Below are 26,283 nucleotides of genomic sequence, written 5' to 3' on the forward strand. Positions count from 1 at the left end.
AAAAATGAACAATAAATATATTTTTAAAACACAACAAATTAAACAACAAACAAAAAGAATTACTAATATTACAAATTCTTAAACATTGCACTTGAAATTAAAAATAGACCAAAAAAAAAGCCCCTCCAAGCCTTTTTTGGTTCAAGTATTCCTGATGGAAAGATTCCTAATTATTGCCTTCTGTTTTTTATAGGAATATGGAAGGGGAAAGAAAGGAATAAGCATTTATATAGCTACCTAATGTGCTAAGTGCTTTTACAAATATTATCTAATTTGAGGTAAACATCATTAAATAGGAACGAGACCTGTGATTTTATTGGTATGGGAAACTACCAGATGAAGAAACTCCTTCTACCAATGCAGGTTAGCACCTTCTCTGCCATTTATGATATTGCAGAGTTGGCTATATTATTGCAAGGGTTTTTTTTTAATATTGCAAGATTAAGTGACCTAACTGGGGTTACACAACTGGTATGTCAGAGGCAGAACTTGAACCCAGATTTTCTTGCCATTGAATCTAACTCTGTTTTCATTACACCATGTTGCCTGTTATTTTTTGTTGTTTATCTAAAATTTAAAATCATGTTCTTACTTTGAGATCCAAAATAAATGAATGAATAAATAATTTTTAAGAGATTCAACCCTTTTCCTATCAATGGGAACAGTTATATTTTTAAAAAAGAAATAATAATAGAAAGTCACATGTACAAAGCAAATTGGCTTAAAAATAGAAATAGAAAACATTCTCACTTTTAAAATGAAGAACAGAAAACCTAAAACTCTATTTGATAACTACTAGAAATACTAAAGCATACTTGAGTTCTACCTTTTAACCAGGTAAAGGGGGAAAAAAAGCAAATAGGATAGTGAAATAAGAAAGAATCAGAGACAAATAGAGTCAGAGAAAATACAGAAGGAAAGCCAATCAATAAACACTTACTAAGTGCCTCCTATGTACCAGCTGCTGTACTAAGTGCTGGGCATACAAAAAGAAGCAAAAGAAAATTCCTGCCCCCAAAAAGCTTATGATCTAATGGGGAGGATAACCTGCAAACATCTCTATAAGCACACTATACGTTGGATAAATTTGAAATCAACAGAGAGAAAGCACTAGAATTAAGGAAAGGCTTCCTGTAGAAGGTAAGATTAATTAAGATATTTTAGCTGGGGCTTGAAGGAAACCAGAGAAACTAAGAGGCAGAGATGAAGAGGGAGAACATTCTAGGTATGGGGGTCAGATAAAATGCCCAAAGCAGAGATAGAGTGTCTTGTTAGAGGAATAGCAAGGAGGTTAGATTGAAGAGAGCACGGAGGATGCAGTGGGCTGGAAGATGTAAGAAAACTGGAAAGGTGGGTGGATGGGGAAGGTATTTGAACAACAAGCAGATTTTTATATTTCATCCTGGAGGTGATAGGGAGTCGTTGGACATTGGCTTGTGGGGTTTAGAGTGGGTGGGGAGTGACATAGTCAAATTTTTATCTTAGGAAAGTAACTTTGGCAGCTGAATGGATAAACTTGAGTAGGTCAGGGAGACCAGCCAGCAGGCTACTGCAATAGTCTAGACCTGAGAGGAGGGGCTGGGTAGTAACAATAACAAAGGTGAGACCATAGTTAAGACATGTTTCAAAGGTAAAATACACAGACCTTGACACATATTGGATATGGAAAGTGAGAGAAGTTGAAGATGACACCTAGGTTGTGAGCCTAGAGGACATGGAGGATGGTAGAGCTCTTAGCAGTAACAGGAAAATGTGGTTCTGATTTTGGGGAAAAGATAATGAGTTCCATTTGGACATATTGAGTTTAAGATGTATGCAGGGCATCCAGTTTGAGATGTCTAATATGTGGTTGGAGATGTGAGAAGGAAGATGCCCAGAGGAGTTAGAGATGGATAAGTAGATGAGGGAATTATTAGCATAGAGATGGTAATTTCATCCAGGAGAACTGATGAGATCACAAAGTGAAATAGTATATAGAGAGAACAGTTCTCATTGTTAGGAAATTTTCCTTATTGTTGGATGAGAGTCAAAAATCTGTCTCCTTTTTACTTCTACCCATTGGTCCCAATTATTCCAAGTAGAGCCCAAATACTTTTTTATGACAGTGAAGAAAGAACTCATGACTCCCAAGTCTTTTCTTCTTTAGGCTACACTCCCCCAGATTCTTTGGCTAATCCTTACTTGGAATAGTTTTGAATCTCCATATTATCCTGGTCTTTCTCTTCTGGAGGAACTTTGGCTTGTCTGCCTCCCTCCTGAATATTTGAATGTTACAAGCACAGCAGTAGCAGAATATGGGATGAACATTTTATGCCATAAACTGATTTAGCTTATTTATTCCATCCCTGGCATTGTCTCTGACTGGCCCTAATTCTTGAAATGCCCTCCCTCCTCATCTCCATCTTCAGGCTTCTTTGGCTTCCTTCAAGTACCAATTACTATTTCATCTTACATAGCAAGTCTTTCTCAAATCCTCTTAATTATAGTGCCTTCCCTCTCTTAATTATTTCCTATTTATCCTGAATGTAGTTTGTTGTTTTTTGTGCTAGTTGGCCCTTCCATTAGATTGCAAGCTCCTTGAGGGCAGGGACTATCTTTTGCTTCTTTTTGTAACCTTAGCATTTAGGACAGTGTCTGCCACATAGTAGGTGCTTAAGAGAAGCGTGTTTATTGGCTATTCAATATGATATTCTCCCCCATTTTTGAGGAATAAGTTATAGTGATCCCTTCAAAAAGAAAAATACATGAGTATTTGTTCCTCACTCTAAATATTTTCATCTATATTCTTTTGCTCTAAAGCTCTCCCTTTTTGGATTTTTTTTTTCAGTTCTTCTGATTACATCCAGGAAAAAGACTTACCTTGATATAAAATAGTTTTTAAGGCTTATTCATTTTCCTTTTCACATGGAGAGTATGCCTAGGGCTCATGGATAGAAAGTAGCAATAGCAATAAGCAGAGGACTAGAGATTAGGGGCTGAAATGGCACTAGGGAACAGGAGGTAATGAATATTTCAAATCTCAAATCCTGAATCCATAAATTTGGAAGGTTTCTTGTATGTAACAAGCTTTTAGTACAAAAAGGAAAAAATGAAAAATGCCAAAGCCACTTTATGTGATGCATACACAACAATATTAAAAAATTAGGCTAAAAGCATGAGAAATGTAAAGTGTGAAGAGTTTGAAAGCATTAAAAATAAAAAAAAAACCCATGTATATCACTTTTCCATAATGCCATACAAGAGCACTTTTATTGGCTAGGATTATAGGTCCAAGCTTTCAACATCTCATTCAGTTTATATTATCTTCCCTCCCAGTTCCCTTCCCCACCCAATTCACATTTTTTTTTCATCTTTGTTAATTTGAGAAGTGTGAGATGAAACTTCAGAGTTTCTACCTGTAGCTTTGAAGCATATGGTCGGCAAGGGAAAGACATTCCTTGGACACAATATGCACATCGGAAAAGGTAGTAGACAGGATTAGGAGACCTGGGTTTGAATTTTGTCTTATACTGTTATACTTACTGGCTATATGACCCTGGGCAAATCACTTAACCTCAAAGAGCCTCAGTTTCCTCATGTATAAAAGGAAGTTTGCTTTACCTATCTGACAAAGTTGTGAAGAAAATCACCAGAAGACTACCTTGATTGAAAGGGACACCTTTCTTGGTTCTTACCCTTCTTGACTCTCTGAGGCATTTGACAGTGTTAAACACTGTTTACTTCCTTCTTCAGAATATCTTTTTTTTTTCCTGGACTTCCATGACACTGCTCTGTTATAGTTCTTTTCTTATGCATCTAAGTGATTCTTCCCAGTCTCTTTTGTAAGATCATCACCCATAGCTGGACTCCTATGTGTGACTGTACCCCAGGATTCTGTCCTGGGAGCTCCCTTCTTCTTTCTTTAAACTCTTTCACTTGGTGATATCATGAGATCCCATTTATTCACTCATCCGGTCCATGAAGATAACTTTCAAATCTATCCGTGTCCAACCCATATCTTTCTCCTGAGCACCAGCCCCACAATTCCACCTGGATGTCCTGTGAGACGTGTCCAAAGCAGAATTAATTTTCTTTTCTCCTAAATCTCCCTTTCTCCAAACTTGCATATACTTTTTGTGGGAACCACCATTTGTTCTAGTCTCTCAGGTTCTGAACTTAGGAAACATTCTTGCTTTTTACTCTCTCTTACTGCCTGTATCCAATTAGTTGCTAAACCTTGTTGATTCTACCTTCTTCACATCTCTGGCATTTGTTCTTCTCTTCATTCACACCACAGTCACTTTGGTTCAGGCCTTCATCATAACTTATCTAAACTATTTTGTTTTATGTTGGTGAGGCATTCTGGTTTAAGTGACTTGCTCAGGGTCACACAGTTAGTTAAATGTCAAGTATCTGAGGCTGGATTTGAACTCAGGTCCTCCTGACTCCAGGGCCAGTGCTCTATCCATTGTATCTAGACTATTTTGCTTTCTTTTTTTTGGAAGAGGTAAGGCACTTGGGGTTAAGTGACTTGCCCAAAGTCACATGGCTAGTTGTGTGTGTGTGTGTGTGTGTGTGTGAAGTGTCTGAGGCTAGATTTGAACTCAGGTCCTCCTGACTCCAGGGTTGGTGCTCTATTCACTGTGCCACCTAGCCACCCTATTTAGTCTATTTTAATAGCCACTTAATAATTAGTCTCCCTGTGACTAGTATCCAAAAAGAGGAATGGCAAAAAAGTCTATCATCATCATCATCATCATCATCATCATCTTCATCATCACCATCATTATTACTATTATCATCATTGCTTTGTAAAATTTAAGGTGTAAGGGGTGGCCAGGTAGCACAGAGAGTAAGAGCACCGGCTCCAGTGTCAGGATGACCTGGGGATCAAATCCGGGCTCAGATACTTAGCACCACACTCAGAAATAACTAGCTGTGTAACCTTGAGCAAGTTACTTAACCCCAATTGCTTTAAAAAAAAATTTAAGGTGTATCATAAATGTCAACTATTGATTCTGCATGTACCTGGCCCTTTTAAGTTATATCTGTATAAAGAAAGAGAAATTCATTTTGCTTTTATTTTTCTACCCCATTCAGACAAAATTGTATGACTGACTCCAAATTTGTGAAATAATTATAGAATTAGAACTTTTGGCAATGTAGATGCAGATCCTACAAGACCATGTGGCAATAGAAATCATAGCTGGTAAGAGTAATATTTGAGATTCAAAGCCAGATTTCCCAATTCCAAGTTCAATATCATTTCCAGTATACCATGCTGTCTCCAAGAGGGATCTATGGTCTTTTTGCCAAATTTCAACTTCCATGGCATCTACATGTGAACTTATTTGGAGGTGGGGAAAGTCAATTTCAATCAAATGGCAAATTGTTTTGAAAACACTTTTTCAAAGCAATTACCAGTTTGAGAAATAACAGGCTGTGTGAAAATATTCTTTTCCCCTCAAAACCAGATTATGTGCAGACAGAAAATTACGTGATGCCCACTTAAACGCTGTTTCATTTGGATATGGTTCTCATCAACTTCCTACTCTGGGGAAGCTTGCTGGATTATAGCTTTTGCTGTCTGTCACTGTGCTACTCTTGGAAATCATCTTTGTAAACATCTGTGGAGTGGGCTATCAGTAGGCTTGGGGCTTTGTGGGGAGGGAGGCTGGTAGGGAGGTTGGGGATTACAAGCTTTAAAATGGGTTCTATTGCTACCTGACTGGCAGCCTTACCTAAATTATTATGTAGCCTCACTATATTGTTGCAATGTTAATGGGATATAAGGTCTTCCCTGCCCTTTAATAGGCCTCACATGGAGCCCATTAATGGAAACTTGCTTAGAGGAGGCTTGCTTGTAGGAAGACTTTCACATGTTTTGCTAATTTCTAATTAGGCACTGAGTCAGGAGGATTGTGATGCCTTCTGACTCTGAGAAATGTATATATACTCTGAGTTGGTATTTTGCTTTGGGGGCTCACTTATGAGAAGTATCTTGTGATTTCCTGGTCGAGATTCTGACTGGCTGTATGTTCCAGAGCTTCTCCGACTGCTCAGATGTAAAGGCTCTCTCGAGGCAGGGATGTATGTAAAGTGTATAGTCGATTCAGGCAGTAAGAGTTCTGTCTGTTGGTCTTTATTTCTCTGCTTGTATTTTCTTTGTATTTTCTCTGAAGTTCAGGGATCTGACTTTTCCCCTGAATGTAATTTAAAAAGATTGTTGACTCCTTAAACCACTGTCTTTCCTAGTAGAGCAGATCTAAGAACTTTTGCTAGTAGCCATCCTGGGTATGCCAGTGTGGTTGCTGCTACAATTATTTATATTATTATCATAGGACAGTGGCCAATGTTTATGGAGTATACTTGCTTAGGAATGAGTTTTCCTTCAGTATTTGAAGAAATCATAGGTTACAGAAACCAAGGTAGACTTATCACCTTGGTAAAGAATGAAAGAGGCTTGTTTAGGTCCCTCAGTACTGGCATACCTCTGCATAACAAGACATGGTGAAACCGGCAACATATATTGGATAGAGAGCTGACCTCAGAACCAAGAAGACTTGTGTTCACATCCTGCCTCTGACACATACTGACTGTATGACTCTGGGTAAGTCATTTAACCTCCCAATGCTCTAGGTAACTGTCTTTACACAGACTTAGAGAAATGTGTGGAATACCAAAGTGCAGTACAAGGAAATATAGCACTCACAAGAGGACAGTAAAGCAAGGCAGCCTTATGAGGGTGGGAATGGGGGGAGGCACATGGCAGATTACTTAAAAAGCAAAGGATAGTCAGAAAGGAAGGTATCAATTGGTAAATTCTCTGAGCCCTTAAGGGAATTGAGGACCCTGCTGGGGTCATAGGCCCTACCTAGGCCCCAGAGGTAATGAGGCACTCTCTCTCCCTGACCAGTAAAATCTGTTAGGTTTTTATATGGTTCTTATCTAGGCATAACAGGACCAGGTATTGGGAGAAGGGATAGAGAAGCCTGGTCCTGGCCTTGGTGTGGTTCATGCTAATAAGAGGAGAAAAAGCTCCTGAGGAATTGAAGGTTCATTGCTATTAAAATTCCCTAGTAGAAGAGACTGAGTTATTACAGCTGGTCTTATTCTGAATGGGGTGACTCATCTTCTTTCTTAGGGGTTTTTGAGCTTCCCTGGACTTCTTTGTTTAGCAGGTTAGGGAGACTGCTGTATTCCTCACAAAAACTCTAAAACTATAAGTTATAAAGAAGGTGCTGACCTACAATGATGGCAGTTTCCTCATCCATGAGTTCCCTATATCAGTGTAATCACAGTCACTCTCTGTCCTTAGTTTTAGCATTCATTTATTCAATCAGTATTTGTTAAGTACCATGTTCAAGTCAATTTGTTAGATGCCATGGGTAATACAAAGCTAAACAAAATGTGGTCCTTGCCTTCAAAGTGTTCAGTCTGATAAGGGACATAGCAGATGACATATGGAACAAAGAAAACACTTTCCTAACTGGCAGAATACTCTATATCCTTGCTGGAAGGATGCTTCAGTGGCAGAAGAGAACCAGAAGAAGAGGCCATTCTCCTTCTCTTAAGGCTAATTTCTCTATCTATGTTGTTGATTCCATTTCTCCTCAACTCCTTTATGACCTTGCTCTGGCAGTGAATTCTCTGTGTCCTATCAGTCTTCATTCTTTTCCTGTAACCATGGACTTCTTCCCACCTACCTACAGGTATTCTTAGGTCTCCCCAGCCCCTTAAAGCCTTTTCTTAATGCTTGTATCCCATGCAACCGTATCTCATATTTCTTCCCCTTTCTGCTCAACTTTAAAAAGTTGTCTTCACCTCATAGATAATCACGAGTGTGCTGGAGTCAGCTCCTGAGCCCATTGTTAAATTTTCATTGTGATCATTTTCATTTTGGAAATCAGCCAACACTATAAATCACAATTTGATTTATTGTTTCTTTGACTGTCTAGACTTGAAAAAGCGATGAGGGAAATGTTTATAATGCAGAACAAACTTAAATGTGTGTCATGGGCACATTTTTTTCAGAGTGCTGTTTATTAAACATTTACCAGTATGCCACTGTTAAGATAGCCCACATCTATGTAGAATTTTAGAGGTTACAAAGTGATTTTCTGATGCCTTCACTTCCTCACTACCACAAGGCAAATTGTTTTCTTCCCTTATTAGACTACTGAAGCTTTTCCCTCAAAGATCATGGCCTTTCTCCAGTCTTAATTCTCCTTGACCATCCCCTTCTACTAGACACTTTCTTTTTCCTCTGTTGGCTTCAAAGATATCCACTTGTTTTCCCTCTTCCATCTTTTACTGATCTTTCCATCTCCACTCCACCCCTCCCTCTACACCCAATCCATCCTTTGGATTGCTTCCAGATTGACCTTACTTAAAGTAAGTTTAGTGAGAATGTTAAACTAGTTATCATTCTGGTCATATCACTGCTCTACTCAAAAATCTTCAGCGGCAAACTACTCACTATTTTGACAGAAATTGTCCAAGGAATTTTTTGATAAGTTCTGCTGCCAATCATAACCATTAGCATGCAGAGATTTGGAAAAAAAAAACCAGTTTATTATATACTCAGAGCATAGAATCAGTATACACAAAAATCAGTGAGCCCATAGCAACAGTTTTCAGGAACCTTATGTGGATTTTAGTTGCATAGACAAGATGAGTATAATAGAATTTTACCAAAGGCAGAAGGGGAAAGTCATGATTTATATGTCAATGAACAGAAAGCAGAAAGGGAAGATCTAATCTAGGTAAAATAGTAAAGTGGTCACTAAACACCAGGGAAATAGAAGAATTTGCAAATTAACCTAACAGTAAAGTTGATTAGCAAATGTAGCTAGTTATGTGATCTACTCATCTTAAGTAAATGGTAGTAAGAAAGTTAAATTACATGTTTTCATACCTTCAAGTTAAGTTCAAATTCCTTTTCTTGGCATTCAAAACCCTCCATAACCTTATGTCACTTTAACTTTTTCTTGCTTCATATTATTTCCTTTTATAAGCTCTATACTATTGACAAACTTTGCCTCCAACCATGTCTTGTGGGCTTCCTGCCTCCATCCTTTTGCTTACACTGCTTCTTCTGCCTGGGATGTCCTTCATCCCTTTTTCTTTCCAAGTATTTTTATTTCCTAAATAACTTTAATGCTACTATGAAGCCTTCAACCCCTGTTAGTAACAATATTCCTCCTGAGCTAGGTGGCACAGTAGATAGAGTGCCAGGCCTGGATTCAGGAAGGTCTGAGTTAAAATGTGACTAGCTAGCGATCCTGGGTAAGTCACTTAACCGCTGTCTGCCTCGGTTTCCCCAAATGTAAAATGAGTATAATAATGGCACTTACTTGACAGTTGTTGTGAAGGTCAAATAAAATAATTCTTGTAAAGTACTTAGCATATAATAGGTCCTTAACCAATACTTGTTTTCCTTTCCCCTTCTTCTCTTTCCCCTTTCTTCTGTCCCTTCCTTCTTCCCTTCCTCCCTCCCCTCTTTCCATCTTCCCTTCCTCTCTTCAGCCTGCCTTCATGGTAGAATGAAAAAGAATGATCATTATGGAGCTATTTGGAACCAGAGTACATGGTAATAAATGCTTATTGAATGAATGGAGAAGGATCAGAAAAATTAAAAGAGAAACATAATGGTTTTCCTCAGCTTTAAATTTAGTTAGTGTCCTTTGGAAGTAACCAATATGGAAAGAATGCACTGAGAATAGAAGATGGGATCCCAAGATAAATTATATGATAAAGAATATTAATAAGGATATCTAAATTATGTCAAATAAGGCTTTTGATTTATCTTTCTTGTTAATAAATTGAATAATTTTTGGTATCATAAAGAACATTATATTGATCATTCCTTGGTCTTCTCTAGACTAAATTGCTCCAATTACATTAGGCTACCCTCAATGATATTTTAAAAGTTCTTTTTGAATAATTTTCACTATACTCTTGCTTATCCTCTTTGAAGTTTCCTCAAACCTTTTATAGAAATACAGTCAAATTCAATGACTAACTAGGGAATTTATAACTCAAGTGGAATGAATGATTGGTTGTGGAGTTGCTATGCTGATAATACCCAGAAATGGCTGCAGAAAAGTGTTGAATAATGAATATTTTGAGAGGTACTTACACCCTTTAACATTTGGATAACTTTCCCCACATCCTCATTTTTCTTCTGGCTCAGAGCAGGTCATTGGCTATATTATAAAGTAGCTAGTTTGTCTTTGATACTCCAGGATGGTATAGCAGAAGTACTAGGCTATGAGCCTGGTTTTAACCCACATGCTAACTAGCTGTGTGGCCTTGAACAAGTTACTTTTTAATATTACTCTCTGGAATTCAGTTTCCTCTTGTATATATGAGGGTATTGGAATAGATAATTTGTATGGACCCTTCTTTCTCTAGTAGTCTATGATTCTATTATTACTTTTCCCATCCTCCTTTCTCTACCTTTTAGCATCTCCTGACTTTCATATTTCCCTTTCCCCAACCTCATGCTCTCTCTCATTCTGACCCTAGATTTGTTCAATTTCAAGACCTCATCACCTTTCCCATGGATTATTTCAATAACCTTATAATTGGTTTCCCTATGAAAATCTATCTTTTACTTAGTTGTCAGAGTATTTCTCCTAAAGTATAGGTCCAATTATGTTGTCCCATTACTCACTAAACTCTAATGAGTCCCTCTTACCTCCGGGATCAAATATAAAACCCTCTGTTTGGCATTTAAAGACCTTTACAACTTGGTGCTTTCTTACTTTTCCAAATTTGTTTCAGTTTTTTCTGTCATGCACTCTATGATCCATCCACATTGGTCATCCTTCATGCTTGGAATAATTTGCCCCATCCACTCCTGCTTTTAGTTTTCTTGCCTTCCTTCTAGACTCAGTTTACATCCTACCTTCTGTAGATTGCCTCTCCCAGGTATCCTTTTGCTTTCTGTTCCCTCTAGTGCTTTCCCTCTGAGATAATCTTCCATTTACTCTGTATATATCTTGTATGTATATGGTTTTTAAAGTTTTTAAAGCATTGTTTCTCTCATCACAATGTGAACTTCTTGAGGGCAAGTACAGTATTTTTGCCTTTAGATGCTGTTTATGCACCCCTCTCAAAATAATCTAGTATCTGTTCCATATATCTCTATATACAGACAAAGGACTGGAAACTTCTTGAGGGTAGTGACTGTTTTTGATTTTCTCTTTGTATGTCCAGAGACTAACACGATTCCTGGCATGATAAGCATTTAAAGACTATATTGGGGGAGAGGAGAACTGGAATAGTTCCTCCTAACATGACTCTCTGTTCTTCTGCCATTTCAGACTTTTGATAAGAGACATGGTTCTAGCAGAAGGTTGTGAATGCTAAGGGACTAAAGGAAGGGAAGGTAGGAGTAAAACTCATATGGAGAAATTGGTAGAGAAAGAGAAGAAAAAGGGAAAAAATAGCAGTGGCATATAAAAGATGCAGTGCTTTTTTGGTGGAAAGGACATTGGATTTGGAGTCAATGGTTTTGAATTCTAACTCTGTCTCTAGACCTGTGTGACCCTGGCAAAATTGTTTAACATCATTGGGCCTTAGTTTCCTCATGTGTACAGTGAGGAAGTTGAACTAAGTGACTTCTGAGGATCTTACCAGCCTCAAATGTTATGAATGTATAAAAAAATCATGAAGGACAATTTAGAGCCACAGCTATTTCTTCAGAAAGCAGGGATTAAAGGCAGGAACTAAATTCTTCCCAAGAAGAATCGTAAAGTTTCTTTCATCACCTTAAGACCTGCTCCCTACCCTCCAACCCCCATCCCAGCCAATGTGATAAGTTTTGAAATTTTATTGATTTTTGAGCTCAGCTTTCTTACTCATGTTTGGCAACATGGCATAGTAGATAGAGTGCTGGCCATAAGACCAACAAGACCATGGTTCATGGGCTGCTTCTGACTGGTTGTGGGATCCTGGGTATGTCACTTAACTTCTCAGTGCCTTTGGCAACTCTCAAAGATATTAAGTTGCAGAGAGGGTACTGATTACATTGGTAGTGGAAGTTCCTCACTCTGTAACTTTCAAAACAATGAAATCTTAGGTCAAGTTCTACTCCTATCCTGCTTACTCAATTGGGAATGGATCTAGCTCAGGGTATGTTCCAGATAAGGACACAGACTTCATGGTTGGTCTAAAGGTGGTATTTGTTTTGTTCCCTTGGCACTGTTTCTTTGTGGAAAATCTTGTTTTGGGTTAGAAACTTGCATTCTGGGCACACGTTTGGTACCCAGATGGTGCCTGCACATACAAAAGCCCAGCACACTGACAGGACCTACAGCTACATGGATAAATATTTTGCTTTCTATTCTGGGTAATATTTGAGTTTTTCTAATTTAATTGCTGTCAAAGGCAGAATGATTGCAGTTTTAAGCCAAGTAAATAATGAGGACCCTCCAATGTTGCTACTATCATTGCTTCAGGAAATGCTTACTGGCTGCCTACCAGGAATGCATTTTGATTGGTCCCATTCTTGGGTTGAGTCTCAGGTGGTTTTTTTCTGATCTGTATTGAACTTTTCCTAGCCAAGTGGACTGACTATAGCCAACTCATAATTTGCATCAACTTGAGATGTTTCTCTTAGGGCTGATATTGTTTCATTATCTATGGAAACTTTTAGCATAATGTAGTTTCCCTTGACTGTATCTATTTTTGCTGTTGCCTTGTTGGAGACCATGATTACCTGCTGGGTTTTTTTTAGTCTGAGATGAGACATGATAAATTCTTCTGTAAGTTTTAATTTTAACTCTGTATGCATTTTTATCTTTTAAGTGTGTTTCTATATATGGCAAATCTTTGCATTTTACCTTCTAAAATTTTCTGTCACCCTCCTCCTTTTCATAGGTGAGTTTACTCCATTCACATTTATGATTAGGATGGTTAAATTTGTTTTTCTCTTCCTCAAACCATGTCATATTTTTCTTTCTTTTTTACTTAAGAAAAGAAAGAAACCAGCAGTTGATGTTTGCAGTCTATCCTGTTTGTAACAACAATCTATTGCAATCTCTTCTCTATCCCTGTTTCTGTCAGCCTACCCAGGTCTAAATCACAGGGGCTTCCTCTTTTTAACATTTCTTTTGTAATCAGTCCTCTGTAATGGTAATTTATTTTGAGTCAATTCTCTCTGCTTTTCTCCACCACTCAGACTCCCAGCACTCCTCTCACTATCTCAGTCTAGTCTCCTGCTTACTTTATTATATTTCTACTATTATAAAATATTTTTTCAATCTTCCCTCACTTGACCCAGAAAGGGTGATCTTCACAGCATTGCCCACTTTTCCTCTCTCCTTCTTTAGAGTAATTCCATTTTGAACACCCCCAATAACCCTTAAATAAAGTTAGAATACAAAGGAACAATAAGGCTTTGATTAAAGCTACCTTATGTGCTCTTCACTTTTTTTTTTTACTTTCTACCAATGTTTCTTTTATTGAATTTTTGAGTTCTAACTAATTTTTTTTGCATTGCTCAGCTAAGGTTTTCTAGACTTCTAGTCTAAAACCTTGATTCTCCTTTTAAGCTCTAATTTAACTTCTTATGTCTTCAGTTGTTTTATGAGGCCTTCTGATCATTCTTGGGGGTGTTTGTAGACATTCTGTTATCTCTTCTGGTGTTCTAGTTGTGTTTTTTACAGAATTATTCCCTTCATCTGGAGATTTGTCCTGGTTTTCTCTTACTCCATAGTAGCTCTTCATTGTATTGGGAGCTATTCTTTGTTTTCTTCCTTAGGCTCTCTGTTTTTATATTTTTCCCATAATTTTCCTTTGAGGGCTTTATTTCCTCCTCTCTCTTCTAGTTGTTGTTCTAGTTTATTTGGTATATTTCTAGATGTTTTGAGGTTCTCTTCCCCTGCTTTTGTGTCTTTGAGAAGCTCCCGTGAAAATAGATTTGGTGGTCTTCAGGATTAAAACACTGCTGAAAATAATGGAGTTAGTGTAATTTAGACTTGAACACATCAAGTATCATTATTGTATAGAGGAAGAACTGTGGACCAAGAATTCAGAGGATTAAAGTGATCTTTAATCTTTAAAGAGGTCAACTTGTATAATACTACCTCTACCACCATCTCCTTTCAGAACCAGATGAATACAGCCTAGGACAGGGGTGGGGAACCTGTGGCCTAAAGGTCACATGTGGGCCTCTAGGTCCTCAAGTGTAGCCCATTGACTGAATCCAAACTTCACAGAAAAAATACCCTTAATAAAAGGTTCCACACCCCTGATTTAGGACCTTGAACCATTCTAGTTCAGCCATCGTCCAGGGAAGCAGCTCCTGTGGTGAAGAGGTCAGCCATGACCACTAACTGCTACTCATAGGACAAGCAAGCTAGCCCAGCTGAAGTAGCAAGGCACTGCTGGGGAGACTCTAAGTATGTCAAACCACCATGACCACCATTTCCTCTTAGACTGTAATAGAGACACTCTAGTACCCTTAACCTCAAAACTTTGGATAGCAATGTTTCTAGACAAGGGTCTGCAGGCATCATTCTAAGAAGCTATCATTCTTTCTACCATGACTACCTGTTCTGCCATTTCAGACTTGCTATGGAGGTATAATGGTTTGGTTTTTGTTTTGTTTTGTTTTTTCCCTCTGTAGGACTATGGTTTACCAGAAGGGATTTCTATTTTTGTCATTTGATTCCCAGTTAAGATAAATTGCTCAAATATATTGCATATAATTAGACCAGTCAGATTTTATACCAACTGTGGTCTTCTTTTTCTTTCTTTCTTTTTTTTTTTTGCCTTTTTTTTTGGAGGGTGGAAGTCAGGGCATTTAGGGTTAAGTGACTTGCCCAAGGTCACATGGCTAGTAAGTGTTAAGTGTCTGAGGCCGGATTTGAAACCAGGTCCCTCCTGACTCAAGGGCCAGTGCTCTATTCACTGCGCCACCCAGCCGCCCCCAAATGTGGTCTTCTAAACTACATAGGAAACATTTCAAGAACTTTGTAATATAGTAGCTGTGTGACTATGGGCAAGTCATCTCATTTCTGTGATCCTCAGTTTCCTCAACTGTAAAATGGAATCAGTAATACTGAGGATACCTACTTCACAGGATTATTGTGAGGAAAAAAAAACTCTTTACAAACTGTAGTGCTATATATAAGTGAACTTTTCTGATTATTACTATTATTACTGAATAGCATCAGTTACCCAATGAGTAACATTTGGTCCTTGACTGGCTATTGGACGTTTTTCCAGTGATGATTTACAAAGAAGTCTCAGTTCTATGAACATTGCCTAAATGATTGAAAATCACCAGTTTCTAAATTCTGCCCCATTGCAGGTAAAGCAGGGGTCATCATGATTTCAATCAGATGCCATGAGTGATAAAGTGAAAATAAGTGGGCTGCAAAGCAGATTACTATCAGAATCCATTCAGGTACAAAATTGAACACTGAAACCCCTCACCTTTAAAAATATTCCCTTTCCTTCTTCAAGATATCCTGTCATTGAATTTTTAAGACCCCACAGATAAACTGTCAGTGGAAATACCTGAAAGACATTGGAGGAAGCAAGGATAAAAGCATATTCCTTATTTCCCGCTAGAACTTTGTCAGATGTTTTTCTGAAGGACTTATGAAGGAAAAGATGAATTCACACACTGAAATTCTTGGTAGTGTTATTTTAAAGTATAACTTGTAAAAATGTAATTTAGTAAGTTAGAGAAAAGTCCAAATTCTAGAATGTTTTAGAAGTTTTGTTACTTGGGGGAAGTATGTCGCTGCTGACTGTGTGTCAGTAGAGGTTTAACCGGGCCTGCTTTAATCAATAAGTCAGGATGATTTATAATTAGCACATCATTTTATGTAAATAAGTGCTTTCTAGCCATTTAAAAACGCTTGGTTTTAAAAATAAATAAATATAAATAAAAAACTAAATAAAAAATTTTAAATAAACAGTATTTCCCCCTCCCCCAATTATTTATTCTATTTACTTATAAATGTTTTTTTTTTCATAGATGGCATAGAACCAGACTCATTCCTAATGGTGAATTATTGGCATCTGGGTTAATGAGGTTGTGTTTTGGTTATACTCTGAAGTTTTCTATTTCTTCTCCTGCTTACTCCTATAGAGATAAAGCTGCTGTCTTCTGTAGCCTGGTAAATCTTATTAGTTCCTATTTGGAAATGAGATCTTTGTCCTGTGCTAATAAAACTGATGGTCATAGTCTACCACTGTGGCTGCTGGGCTGTTAACATTTGGGTTCTCACTTCTCTCTGTCAGGAGAAATTGAGCGATGCATCTATATCAAGTACCATTACTCCTCAGCAACCATCCCCAGGAACCTTACCTACAACATCACCAAGACTATCCGCCAGGATGAGTGGCATGCCCTGCGTAAGTACGACCTCTTTCTTCTCGTTAGTGCAGTGATAAGGAGGTGATGCAAACCAGGGTTTATGGTGGAGCTCAGAGGCACAGATGCTCATGCACAGCTAGTTCTGAGCTGATGAATCTGTTCTCTTGGTGATTCCTCAAAATACCAGGACCAGAATGGAAGAATGCTTATTCGCAGGACCAGTTACATTTTTCTATCAACTTATGTGCTTTGTTCTTCTCAATGCTGAGGTCTTTCCACATTGTTTTGTCTACTTTGATCAGGATGTCTTGCAGATTTGGGGAGTTGTTTTTCAAAAGAAATGTGAATGTTTTAGATAACTTATTCTGTTAACCAACTTTGTTGACCTGGATGAACCCTACCTCAGTTACTTTAATCTAGCATTTCTCCAAATTACTTAGAAAGTTATTGTGGCAACACTTTGGTTTCCAATTTGATAAATATGAAGACTGAGATTGATTGGATGGGTCTTATGGAGGTGACTAAATCTTGATAGGATCACTACACTTGGGGGTCTAGTCTTCAATTTGCAGATACAGAGATTGGATTTCAGTAGTTCCTTTGGAGGAAGGCAATTAGGCTCTGGAGTATTGACTCACAATAATAACATTCAGACAAGAGTGGTTAGTAAGGCAAAAACATTCATTTATTCAGTCACCCTGGAGATGAATGTTGTTTGTTGTCCAGTAATTTCCATTGTTCCTGACTCTTTGTGACCCTGTTTTCTTTTTTTTTTTTTTGGAGGGCAATTGGGGTTAAGTGACTTGCCCAAGGTCACATGGCTAGTTTTTGTGTTAAGTGTATGAGGCCGAATTTGAACTCAGGTCCTCCTGACTCCAGGGCTGGTGCTCTATTTACTGCACCACCTAGCCACACCTTGACCTGTTTTCTTGGCAAAGATACTGGAGTGGTGTGCCATTTCCTTCTTTTGCTCATTTTACAAATGAGGAAGCTGAGGCAAACAGGGTTGAATGACTTGCCCAGGACCATATAGCTAGTAAGTGTCTGAGGCTTGATTTGAACTCAATAAGAGCAGGCTTCCAGTTCCCAGGCCCAATGCTCTATTCACTGTGCCAACTAGCTTCCCCCCCCCCCAGTTCTCCCTATAAATATCTGTTCCTTAAACACTATGCATGTTCACTGACCAAAACACCCCCTTCTTGGCAACAGGAAAGACTACCCAATCAACTTGTTAACATGGAATTGAGGCAAAACAGAGTTTGATACCCTTAAGAGGTATTTTAATCAATCTGTGTTAGTGGCACTGTGAAACCTTTATTCTCCTCTGTTCTGGTATTCCTGACATATTGAAACCAATTTTCCTCTCTGTTCATAAGGATACTTTCTCCCCAGTCAATTGCTGGAAGCACACTAACAAAGTCTTACCCTCTTCTCCACATCTCAGTTTTCTATTCACTTTAAGTCCACACCCCTCATCTAGCCACTTTTATTTCTAGGTATCATTGGATAACCATTCCAACATATTTTCACAAAACACTGAAATTTTCGTGTTTACAATTCAGTTAGCATTTCATATAACCAGAGGGCTCTGTAATATCTTATTAGCTTTAAAAAAAAGATCATTCTTTCCTGGCCTGACTCCCATGACCCTCGGTCAACAGTCTTTTAGTAAGTACTTATTATGTGCCAGGCACCATATTAAGTGTTGGAGATACAAACAGAAACAAAAAAATAGTCCCGGCCCTCAGGCAGCTTAAATTCTAATGGAGGAAGACTACACAGAAAAGGAAACTGAAAAGGATACCCACAAAGCCAACAGGGCATGTAGAGAATGTGCAGAGTGTGGCATGGAGAGAAATGAGACATAGCTGACCTGGGTACCCTCCTTAAATGGAGCTTCTGGGAAGAGCCAACCAATCGGAGAGAGAGGTCAAAGGGGCAGAGAGGACTTCCAAAATGTGAATTCTAGAGCTATAGGAAGTTTCAGGATAAAGAACTGGGGCATGGTAGAGGAAATTCAGAGTACAGTTGGAGAGGAAGGAAAATCTTTGTTCTGATGTCTGTCTAATCACCTCTTAATGGACTTCATTCCCTTGCCTTTTTCCCAACTAAGCTCTTTCTCACTTTTTGCCTTTTGACCCTCTGACCATGAACCATACTTAAAGGGGGGGTGAAGGGAGGACAACCCAAAAGATATTGTATTTGGCACCAAGAGGCAAGGTTAGATTAATTATCCATTGGTCTCAGAAAATCCTGCAATTGGATCTTCCCTTGGTAGTTGCCGAGTATCTAGTGATAGACATGATAACAGTATTTGATGGACTACTTACTCTAAGTCTTGTGGGAATGTAATCCGAATGTAAATTTTAAAGATCTTCCCTGCCCCTAGGCTAACGTGCACCTGGAGCCTGGGGTGGGAGGCTTGTTTTTCAGTAGATACTTTTTGATTGGCCAGTGGGTCAATAAGGTTGTTACATTCTCTGAGCCAGGAGAAGCCTGGCTTATATATATATATATATATATGCCCTGATGTGTAGCTTTGTTTTGGGACTCACTTTGAGAAGTGTTCTGTGATTTGATCTGAATTCTGGGAAGCCGTTGTTGAGAGTCCCCCGGCTTTGAAAAACCCAGAATGTGGAAACCCAGATGTTGACTGGGTATGGATGTAATGGTTGGACAGTTTGGAAATCTGTCTACTTGATGTTTCTGTCTTGATAATTATGCCTGTATACTTTGAGGTTCAGGGTGCTGACCTTTTCTCCTGAACAAGGTAAACGATATATGTCTGACTGATTAAAGTAAGCTTGTTAACCCATTTTGAGTTGCTTTCCTTTAACAAAGCAGATCCAAGAACCTGTGGTAGCAGCAAACCCTGAGGACGCTTGGGGTGCTTGCCGCTACAGGGATACATCCAAGGGACAGTACTCTAGAGCCATTTTTACAGTCTTTGTTATTGATAGAGATATAACAGGCATGTGACAGGTTCTTGGTGACTATAATCTCAGAATTACCTTTCTTTTCCCTCTTGATTCTTGGCTCAGCTCCCCCCACCCCCTGAAACCCATATATTAAAAATAAAAGAGTTAAATTAGGGGATATATGACAATTTTTTTGCTTTTTTATTTTTGGAGGGCAATTGGGGTTAAGTGACTTGCCCAGGGTCACATGGCTAGTTTTTTTTTGTGTTAAGCGTCTGAGGCCAGATGTGAACTCAGGTCCTCCTGACTCCAGGGCTGGTGCTCTGTTCACTGCGCCACCTAGCCACCCTGACAATTTTTTTTGAGGGGGAATGCCAGGCAATAGGGGTTAAATGACTTGCCCAAGGTCACACAGCTAGTTAAATGTTAAGTGTCTGACATCACATTTGAACTCAGGTCCTCCTGACTCCAGGGCCAGTGCTCTGTTCACTGTACCACCTAGCTGCCCTGAAATATGACAATATTAAGCAGCACTAGACAAAGGTGGCCTGAACTTCAGTAGACCCCTCTCTTGGGTCATGGCTTTCCTTAAGTCTCCATATTATTTCTGTATTATGAGAATGATGATGATGATAGCTAACATTTATATAGAGCTTACTATATGCCAGGCACTGTGCTAAGTGCTTTACAGTTATTGTTTGATCTTCACAGGGAGATAAGTGCTATTATTATCTCCACTTTATAGATAAGGAAACTGAAGCAAATGGAAGTTAAGTGACTTACCCAGGGTCACACAGCTAGTAAGTGTCTGGGGCAAGATTTGAACATAGGTCTTCTGGACACAGGGCTTTATCCACCACAACACAATTGTCTCTTCTTCACAAACCAGCCAATATTTCAACATAGTGAGATTAGAGGGATTAGATCAGCGGCTCATGACTTAGTCACTCAGATAACCAACGACAGGCTTTGGAGTATTTGACTCCTTGTCCTATGCTGGATGCTCTGGTTCAGTAGGACAAGGATTTAGTTTTGTTTTTGGCTCTTCCGATACCTCAAAGATATGGGATAGATGACTATCTTTGTTTCTTACTTCTGGGGAAGAGACCACAACTTGGGCATCCATGGCCACAGACAACCCCATATCTTCCCCCGTGCTATTTTTTTCCCATTTGCCTTGTATACAGCTTGCTTTGTATATATTTGTTTGCATGCTGTTTCACCCATTAGATTGCAAGCTCCTTGAGGGCAGGTACTATCTTTTATTTGCCTATTTGGTAACCCCAGCTCTTAGCACAGTGCCTGGCACATAGTAGGCACTTGGTAAATGCTTAATGATTGATTGATTCTTAGTGTTATTTATTTATTTATTTTTACTACTCCTACATGCTGTGTATTTAGAGTCCAAGTTTCCTTAGGCACTAAACACCCCAGGAAGAAAATGTGAATGAGGTACCATAACAGCTTTCTTTGCACATAGAATATGGTGAGGTAGAGTAAGCTCCTTTTTCAAGCTAATCCTCGAGGAAAAGAAATGCATCTTTATGGTGGTTACAGCTATGCTAGGAGATAGCCAAGACATGCACTTGGCATTCTCTTATGGCTCAGTGGTAGTGTGGGCCTTACTAAGCAGAGTTTTAAATCTGCGATTAGCCTTAGAAATGCTTATAGACATAGACACAAAATTCTTGTTTGGGGAGAAATTGCCTATAAAAATTTAGTGGAGTTAAATTGTTGTCTATTAACTATAGTGCAGTGGGGTTTGGTGGAAGGATTTAAGACTTGGAAAAGAATGTTCAAAGGGCATCTTTGAGTGGAGTTCTGAGCTTAGAATCAGGAAGACTCATCTTCATGTGTTCAAATCTGGCCATAGACACTTACTAGCTGTGTCACTCTGGGCAAGGCACTTAAACCCTGTTTGCCTCAGTTCCTCATCTGTAAAACAATCTGGAGAAGGAAATGGCAAGCCACATCAATGTCTTTGCCAAGAAAACCCCTCCAAAATGGGGTCAAAAAGAGTCAGACACACCTGAAATGAGTGAACAAAAATGATCATATCTAGCAGGCTCTCTAACTAATTTGAGGGCTCATTTTAGGGCTAGTCCTGAGTACAGTTACCATTGTTTTCCAAACCAAACATCAGAACTGGTAAAAAACAACAACAACAACATTTTTTTTTCATTTTTTATATGTAAATTGATTTATATGAAAAGCCTCATAAAATATAAAAATTAAATCCCAGTTAGTTATACGTTGAAGGCATCACCTTTCCTGAAAAAAAATTGTGGGCCTTCTGCTAGAAATATCTCCGGCAGTCAGTCATTTTCACTGTTGTGTTGCATGTGCCACCACCAGTGACAAATGGAGCACATGCATATATATGGCACATATAAGTTATAAATGTGCATATTAGGAGCCAGTTTGCATGTGTTTTCACGTGTAATCACTGTTTCTCCAGCCTGTGATTACCCACCATTTGTAGCTCTCAATCTTTGATGACGTGTAGATTTAGTTATTGTTGTTGTTGTTGTACTTACTGACATGATTCATTCAGTTACTATTTACTGAAATATTGGTATTTCTGGGCTATGTTAATAGTGTTGAGGGTCATTAAAATGGCATTTTAAACCACAACTGGTTCAGAAAATTCAGGCCATCAGATCACCATAGTTCTGAGTATGGGGAGAGGTGGGAAGACGGGAATCTGAAGGAGAAGTCATTTGCTTGCCTGCCCATGGCTTGGAGGAATGAAGCATGGAACAATGGCTTGAAGGCCTGGGAATACTTCTCAGTTAGAGGGAGAAAGAATTATTTCTGTGCTTAGTAAGCTCACAGACATACTTCAAAGCAAACCAAGTAGAACTGTTTTAGCTGTTCAGACTGTAGATACTGGGGATAATAATTCAATTATATTACTACCTTATAGAATCAGTGGAAAGGTTTTAGGTGACATCGGGAAAGAAGAGGTGGCAGAGATTTTAGAACTGGGAGTTAGCATACCTTCTGTGAGTGTTACTAAGCCTGGATGGTACAGCTAGATTCTGTGTTGATTTTGAAAATCAAATTCCATATCCAAGCCTGATATGTAGTCTGTGTTCAGAATTGATGTCTAGGATCTGCTGGGAATTACATCAAGCATTTTGGCTGTTGATTTATGCAAAAGTTATGGTTTTGAATGAAGATGAGTTTAATGTTTTACCTTTTGAACTAATGAATTCACCTTTTTCTCCTCAAAGGTTGGTTAATGGATTATTAGGTGAACTGGGGCTGGTAGTATTTTCCATTGCCTATTCAGATGACATAGCTTTGTTTAAGCAGGGTGTAGGGGAACATCTGGAAGATCTCAAGTTGGTACTAAGCATATGGTCTTAGAGGAAAACATAGTAAATGCTAATTTGGAATTCCAAAAGCAAGATATTAAGACCATGAGTTAGCGAATGGGCACATGTGCCTTTATGGGTTAAAGTAGTCATTGAATGGACTGAAAAGATATCATCAATAAGAAACAAGGATTAAGGGAGTGCTCATCAAATGGAAAATGGCTGAACAAGTTATGGCATAAAAATGTGTGATGGAATACTATTGTGGTGTGGAGGATAGAGTTTCAGAGAAACATGGGAAGATTTGTATAAACTGATACAGAGTGAAGAAAGCAGAACCAGGTGAACAACAGTAATGACAAACAACTTTGAAAAATTAAGAACCAGTCATCAATGCCAGTGATGAATCATGATTCCAAAGAACTCATGATGAAATATATTGCCTGCCTTTTGATAGGTGTTGGATTCAGAGTGCAGACTGAGACATTTGTTTTTTTGGAAATGGTTAATATGGGAATTTATTTTGCCTGACTGTTTATAACAGGGGTTTTATTTTTCTTTGTTTCTCAATGAGTGGGGAAGGTTGGTTGGGAGAGAGACAACAGATTTTTGTTGATTGAAGAAAATTTATTTTTTTTTTAAAAGGCCTAGCATAACACTGTCGTCTTTTTCATTTGAGGATTATAGTTGCACCACTGATTGCTTTAATGTAGAAGCTATCTGGACATTGGAATGACAAGAAGCTTCGGAAAAGTTGAAATAGAGTCTTATTTCTTTGCTAGTTTTGAGGGTTCTGACTGACTGAGGGATTAGGTATAGATATTAAGTAGACCAAACATTCTGAATATATACTGGTAGAAAATGACTGCCCTGGGAAGAAAACCTGCTTTCTATTCAGAAGCATGTAGCAATTGTTTGGGCTAAGAATTTACTTTGTATATTGATCATTAAGTCCCATGGATGAAAGCCTCCAGGAACAAGTTGCAAAGACGGTCATAGAAGCCTTACAACATATACATGACCATTCTGTGCTCTACTGAGTTAGAGAATTTTCTTTAATATATGTTCTTAACAGGTAGTGATGACTTGGAAGAGGGATGAGAAAGTATGAATTCTCAATCCACGTCTTTGACCAACAGTGAGTGTACAAGTTATGCCATGAACTTCTGTTAAGATAAAGGGGCAGCCAGGTGGCATGGAACATTAAGTGCTGGACCTGGAGTCAGTAGGACTTAAGTTCAATTCTTCCCTCAGATACTTAACATGCTATGTGATCCTGAATAAGTTACCTCCTCTCTGTCTGCCTCACTGTCCTTATCTATAAAATGGGAGTAATAATAGCAACTATGTTAATATTGTTGTGAGGAAAAATGAGATATTTGTAAAGTGTTTTGCAAATCTTAAAGCACTATATAAATGTTATAATGACGATGATGATTATCACTGCATAAGAAGGGGGAAGGGATAGGCATGGAGAAGTTGCTGTATATCAAAAAATTTTATTTTTGATTAAAAAAATCATTTAAAATTTAAAAAAACCTAATAGAAAAATGAGACAGACCCTTCCCTGAAGCAGCTTATACTCTACTACAATATATAACATCTGTTAGAGTGTGGTGACCAGGAAGGCAGCTCCCATCTAGGCAGTCCCAGGGACTGGTGGGGAAAGCCACAAGTGGATTATAACACCCTTTTCAGTAGCCATGGTAATATTGATTTAATTACTGTTCATAGAGCTAGTAGTGAAAAGGCAGGGATGGTAGGGGGAGGGGATGTAGAATGGGGAGCAATACATGTTTGATAGCAGGAAAGATGGTAAGCTGCCTGTACGAGCTCAGCCATGACACCTTGTTTTTGTCACTTAACCTTCCAATCCAAGTTAGTTCCACTCAATGGGGATTTATTCCCTTCTTCTTTTCCTTAGGAGTTCTTCATCTGGTGGGTCATCACTCTTGGTAGGGAAAGAGGGCTGTGGAAGAACAAAATGGCAGGACACCCTTTTTGGTGGGGCCCTGACAGTGTCCTAGTGGGTGGCTAGATAAGATTTAACTCCCGTTAAATTCCTGATCGGAAGTCTGCACATCCCTCATCTAGACTTAAAAAACCTATGGCGCTATGTGTGGGCCAGGATGCCCAAACTCCTCTTTCTCTCTAAATCTTCTTTGACTGGCATGCAGATGAATTAGTGGCAAGTACATGAGGGCAGAGAAGCACTCAGAGCTGTAGGCCTTCATGCCTGTTCCATGTTCCTTTCTTTCTTATGTTTAACTACTAGCAACAAAATTATTGGTCTTTTGTTCCACATTTCATCTAGCCAGACTTCACTGGTCTTCCCATATACATGTGATTTGATCAGATTGTTCATGATCTTCGGAAGTAGTCTGGACTTGCAATGGCATTTGTTTTAAATAAATTTTATTGGGTTTTTGTTTTGATATCACCTATTTTACCCTATCTCTTTACCTCCTTTCCCATAGTCTTCTCTTGTAATAAAGTATTCCTGAATTCAAATCTGACCTCTGACTAACTATGTGACTGGGGGCAAGTCACTTAACCCTGTTTACCTCGGTTTCCTCATCTGTAAAATGAGCTGGAGAAGGAAAAGGCAAACAACTCCATTATGTCTGCCAAGAAAACTCCAAATGGGTTGATAAAGAGTAGACATGACTGAAAAATGACTTAACAACAACAAGGGTGGGTGGGGGAAGCAGTTCAATAAAACTAACCAACATATTGAAAAAGTCTGATGATATATGCAGTGTTCCACACCTGTAGAACCCCTCCTCTGCAAAAACCCAAGGATGGGTATCTTATCATATATCTATTTTTTTTTTTTTTGCTTTTTAGAGGGGGGAAGGCTAGGCCATTGGGGTTAAGTGACTTGCCCAAGGTCACATGGCTAGTAAGTGTTAAGTGTCTGCGGCCGGATTTGAACTCAGGTCCTCCTGACTCCAGGGCCAGTGCTCTATTCACTGCACTACCTAAATGCCCCATCATATCTCTTATTTAGGGCCAAACTTAGTCAGTATAATTTTGCACCATTCAGTTTTGTTTTCTTGCTCTTGGTCTTTCAATTTACATTAATTATTGTGTGTGTTGTTTTCTGGGTTTTGCTTAATTCACTTTGCATGAAGTCATGTAAATCTTTCCATGTATTTTCTCTATTTGTCATATCCATTATTTCTTATGCCACAGCAACATTCCATCTTATTCATGTGCTGCAATTTATTTAGCCATTCCCCAATTAATGGACATCTTGCTACTATAAAAAGTGCTTTGAATCTTGCTATTCCTATCTCTTCTCACAATGGAATATTTCTTCCCACACTATATTGGAGACTGTAGCCTGATTTAGATATTCCCCTTTGGTCTTCCTCTAGCCAAGTTTGGACAACCTATGGTCTGAATGCAATCACTGAGTCCTCCTGGGGCCTGGCTGTCCAGCTACTGTCAGACGTTCAATAAATATTGCATGCCCGATTGAGTAAATGTAATAAAATCTAAATAGCAATACAAAGACTTTTCCCAATCTAGCAAATACCTAAATGGGTCTGACATAGCAGCTTGGTACAGTGCGGGAAAGCATTGACTTGGGAGTCAGAGGAGCTGGGTTCGAATCTGAACTTTGCCACTTAGGACCCTTGCAATCTACTGTGACCTTGACCAAATTACTTAATCCTTCTGGGAAGCAGATCTATCAATCAACAAACATTTGCTTACTGGT

General features: G+C 38.7%; 1 protein-coding gene across 1 annotated transcript in view; it reads left to right on the forward strand.

The window, feature by feature from the left end:
- The window catches only part of TMEM178B (transmembrane protein 178B), a 457,319-nt gene that overhangs the window by 107,751 nt on the left and 323,285 nt on the right, over positions 1-26,283 (forward strand). The window contains exon 2 of the mRNA XM_069087383.1: positions 16,246-16,359. Coding sequence (XP_068943484.1) covers positions 16,246-16,359 — 114 coding nt within the window. The remainder of the gene's footprint in view (positions 1-16,245; positions 16,360-26,283) is intronic.

The sequence above is a fragment of the Petaurus breviceps genome, unplaced genomic scaffold (assembly GCF_028583685.1).
Source record: "Petaurus breviceps papuanus isolate PSGF00001 unplaced genomic scaffold, PetGlider_PUasm1.0 181, whole genome shotgun sequence".
In the NCBI taxonomy this organism is placed as follows: domain Eukaryota; kingdom Metazoa; phylum Chordata; class Mammalia; order Diprotodontia; family Petauridae; genus Petaurus; species Petaurus breviceps.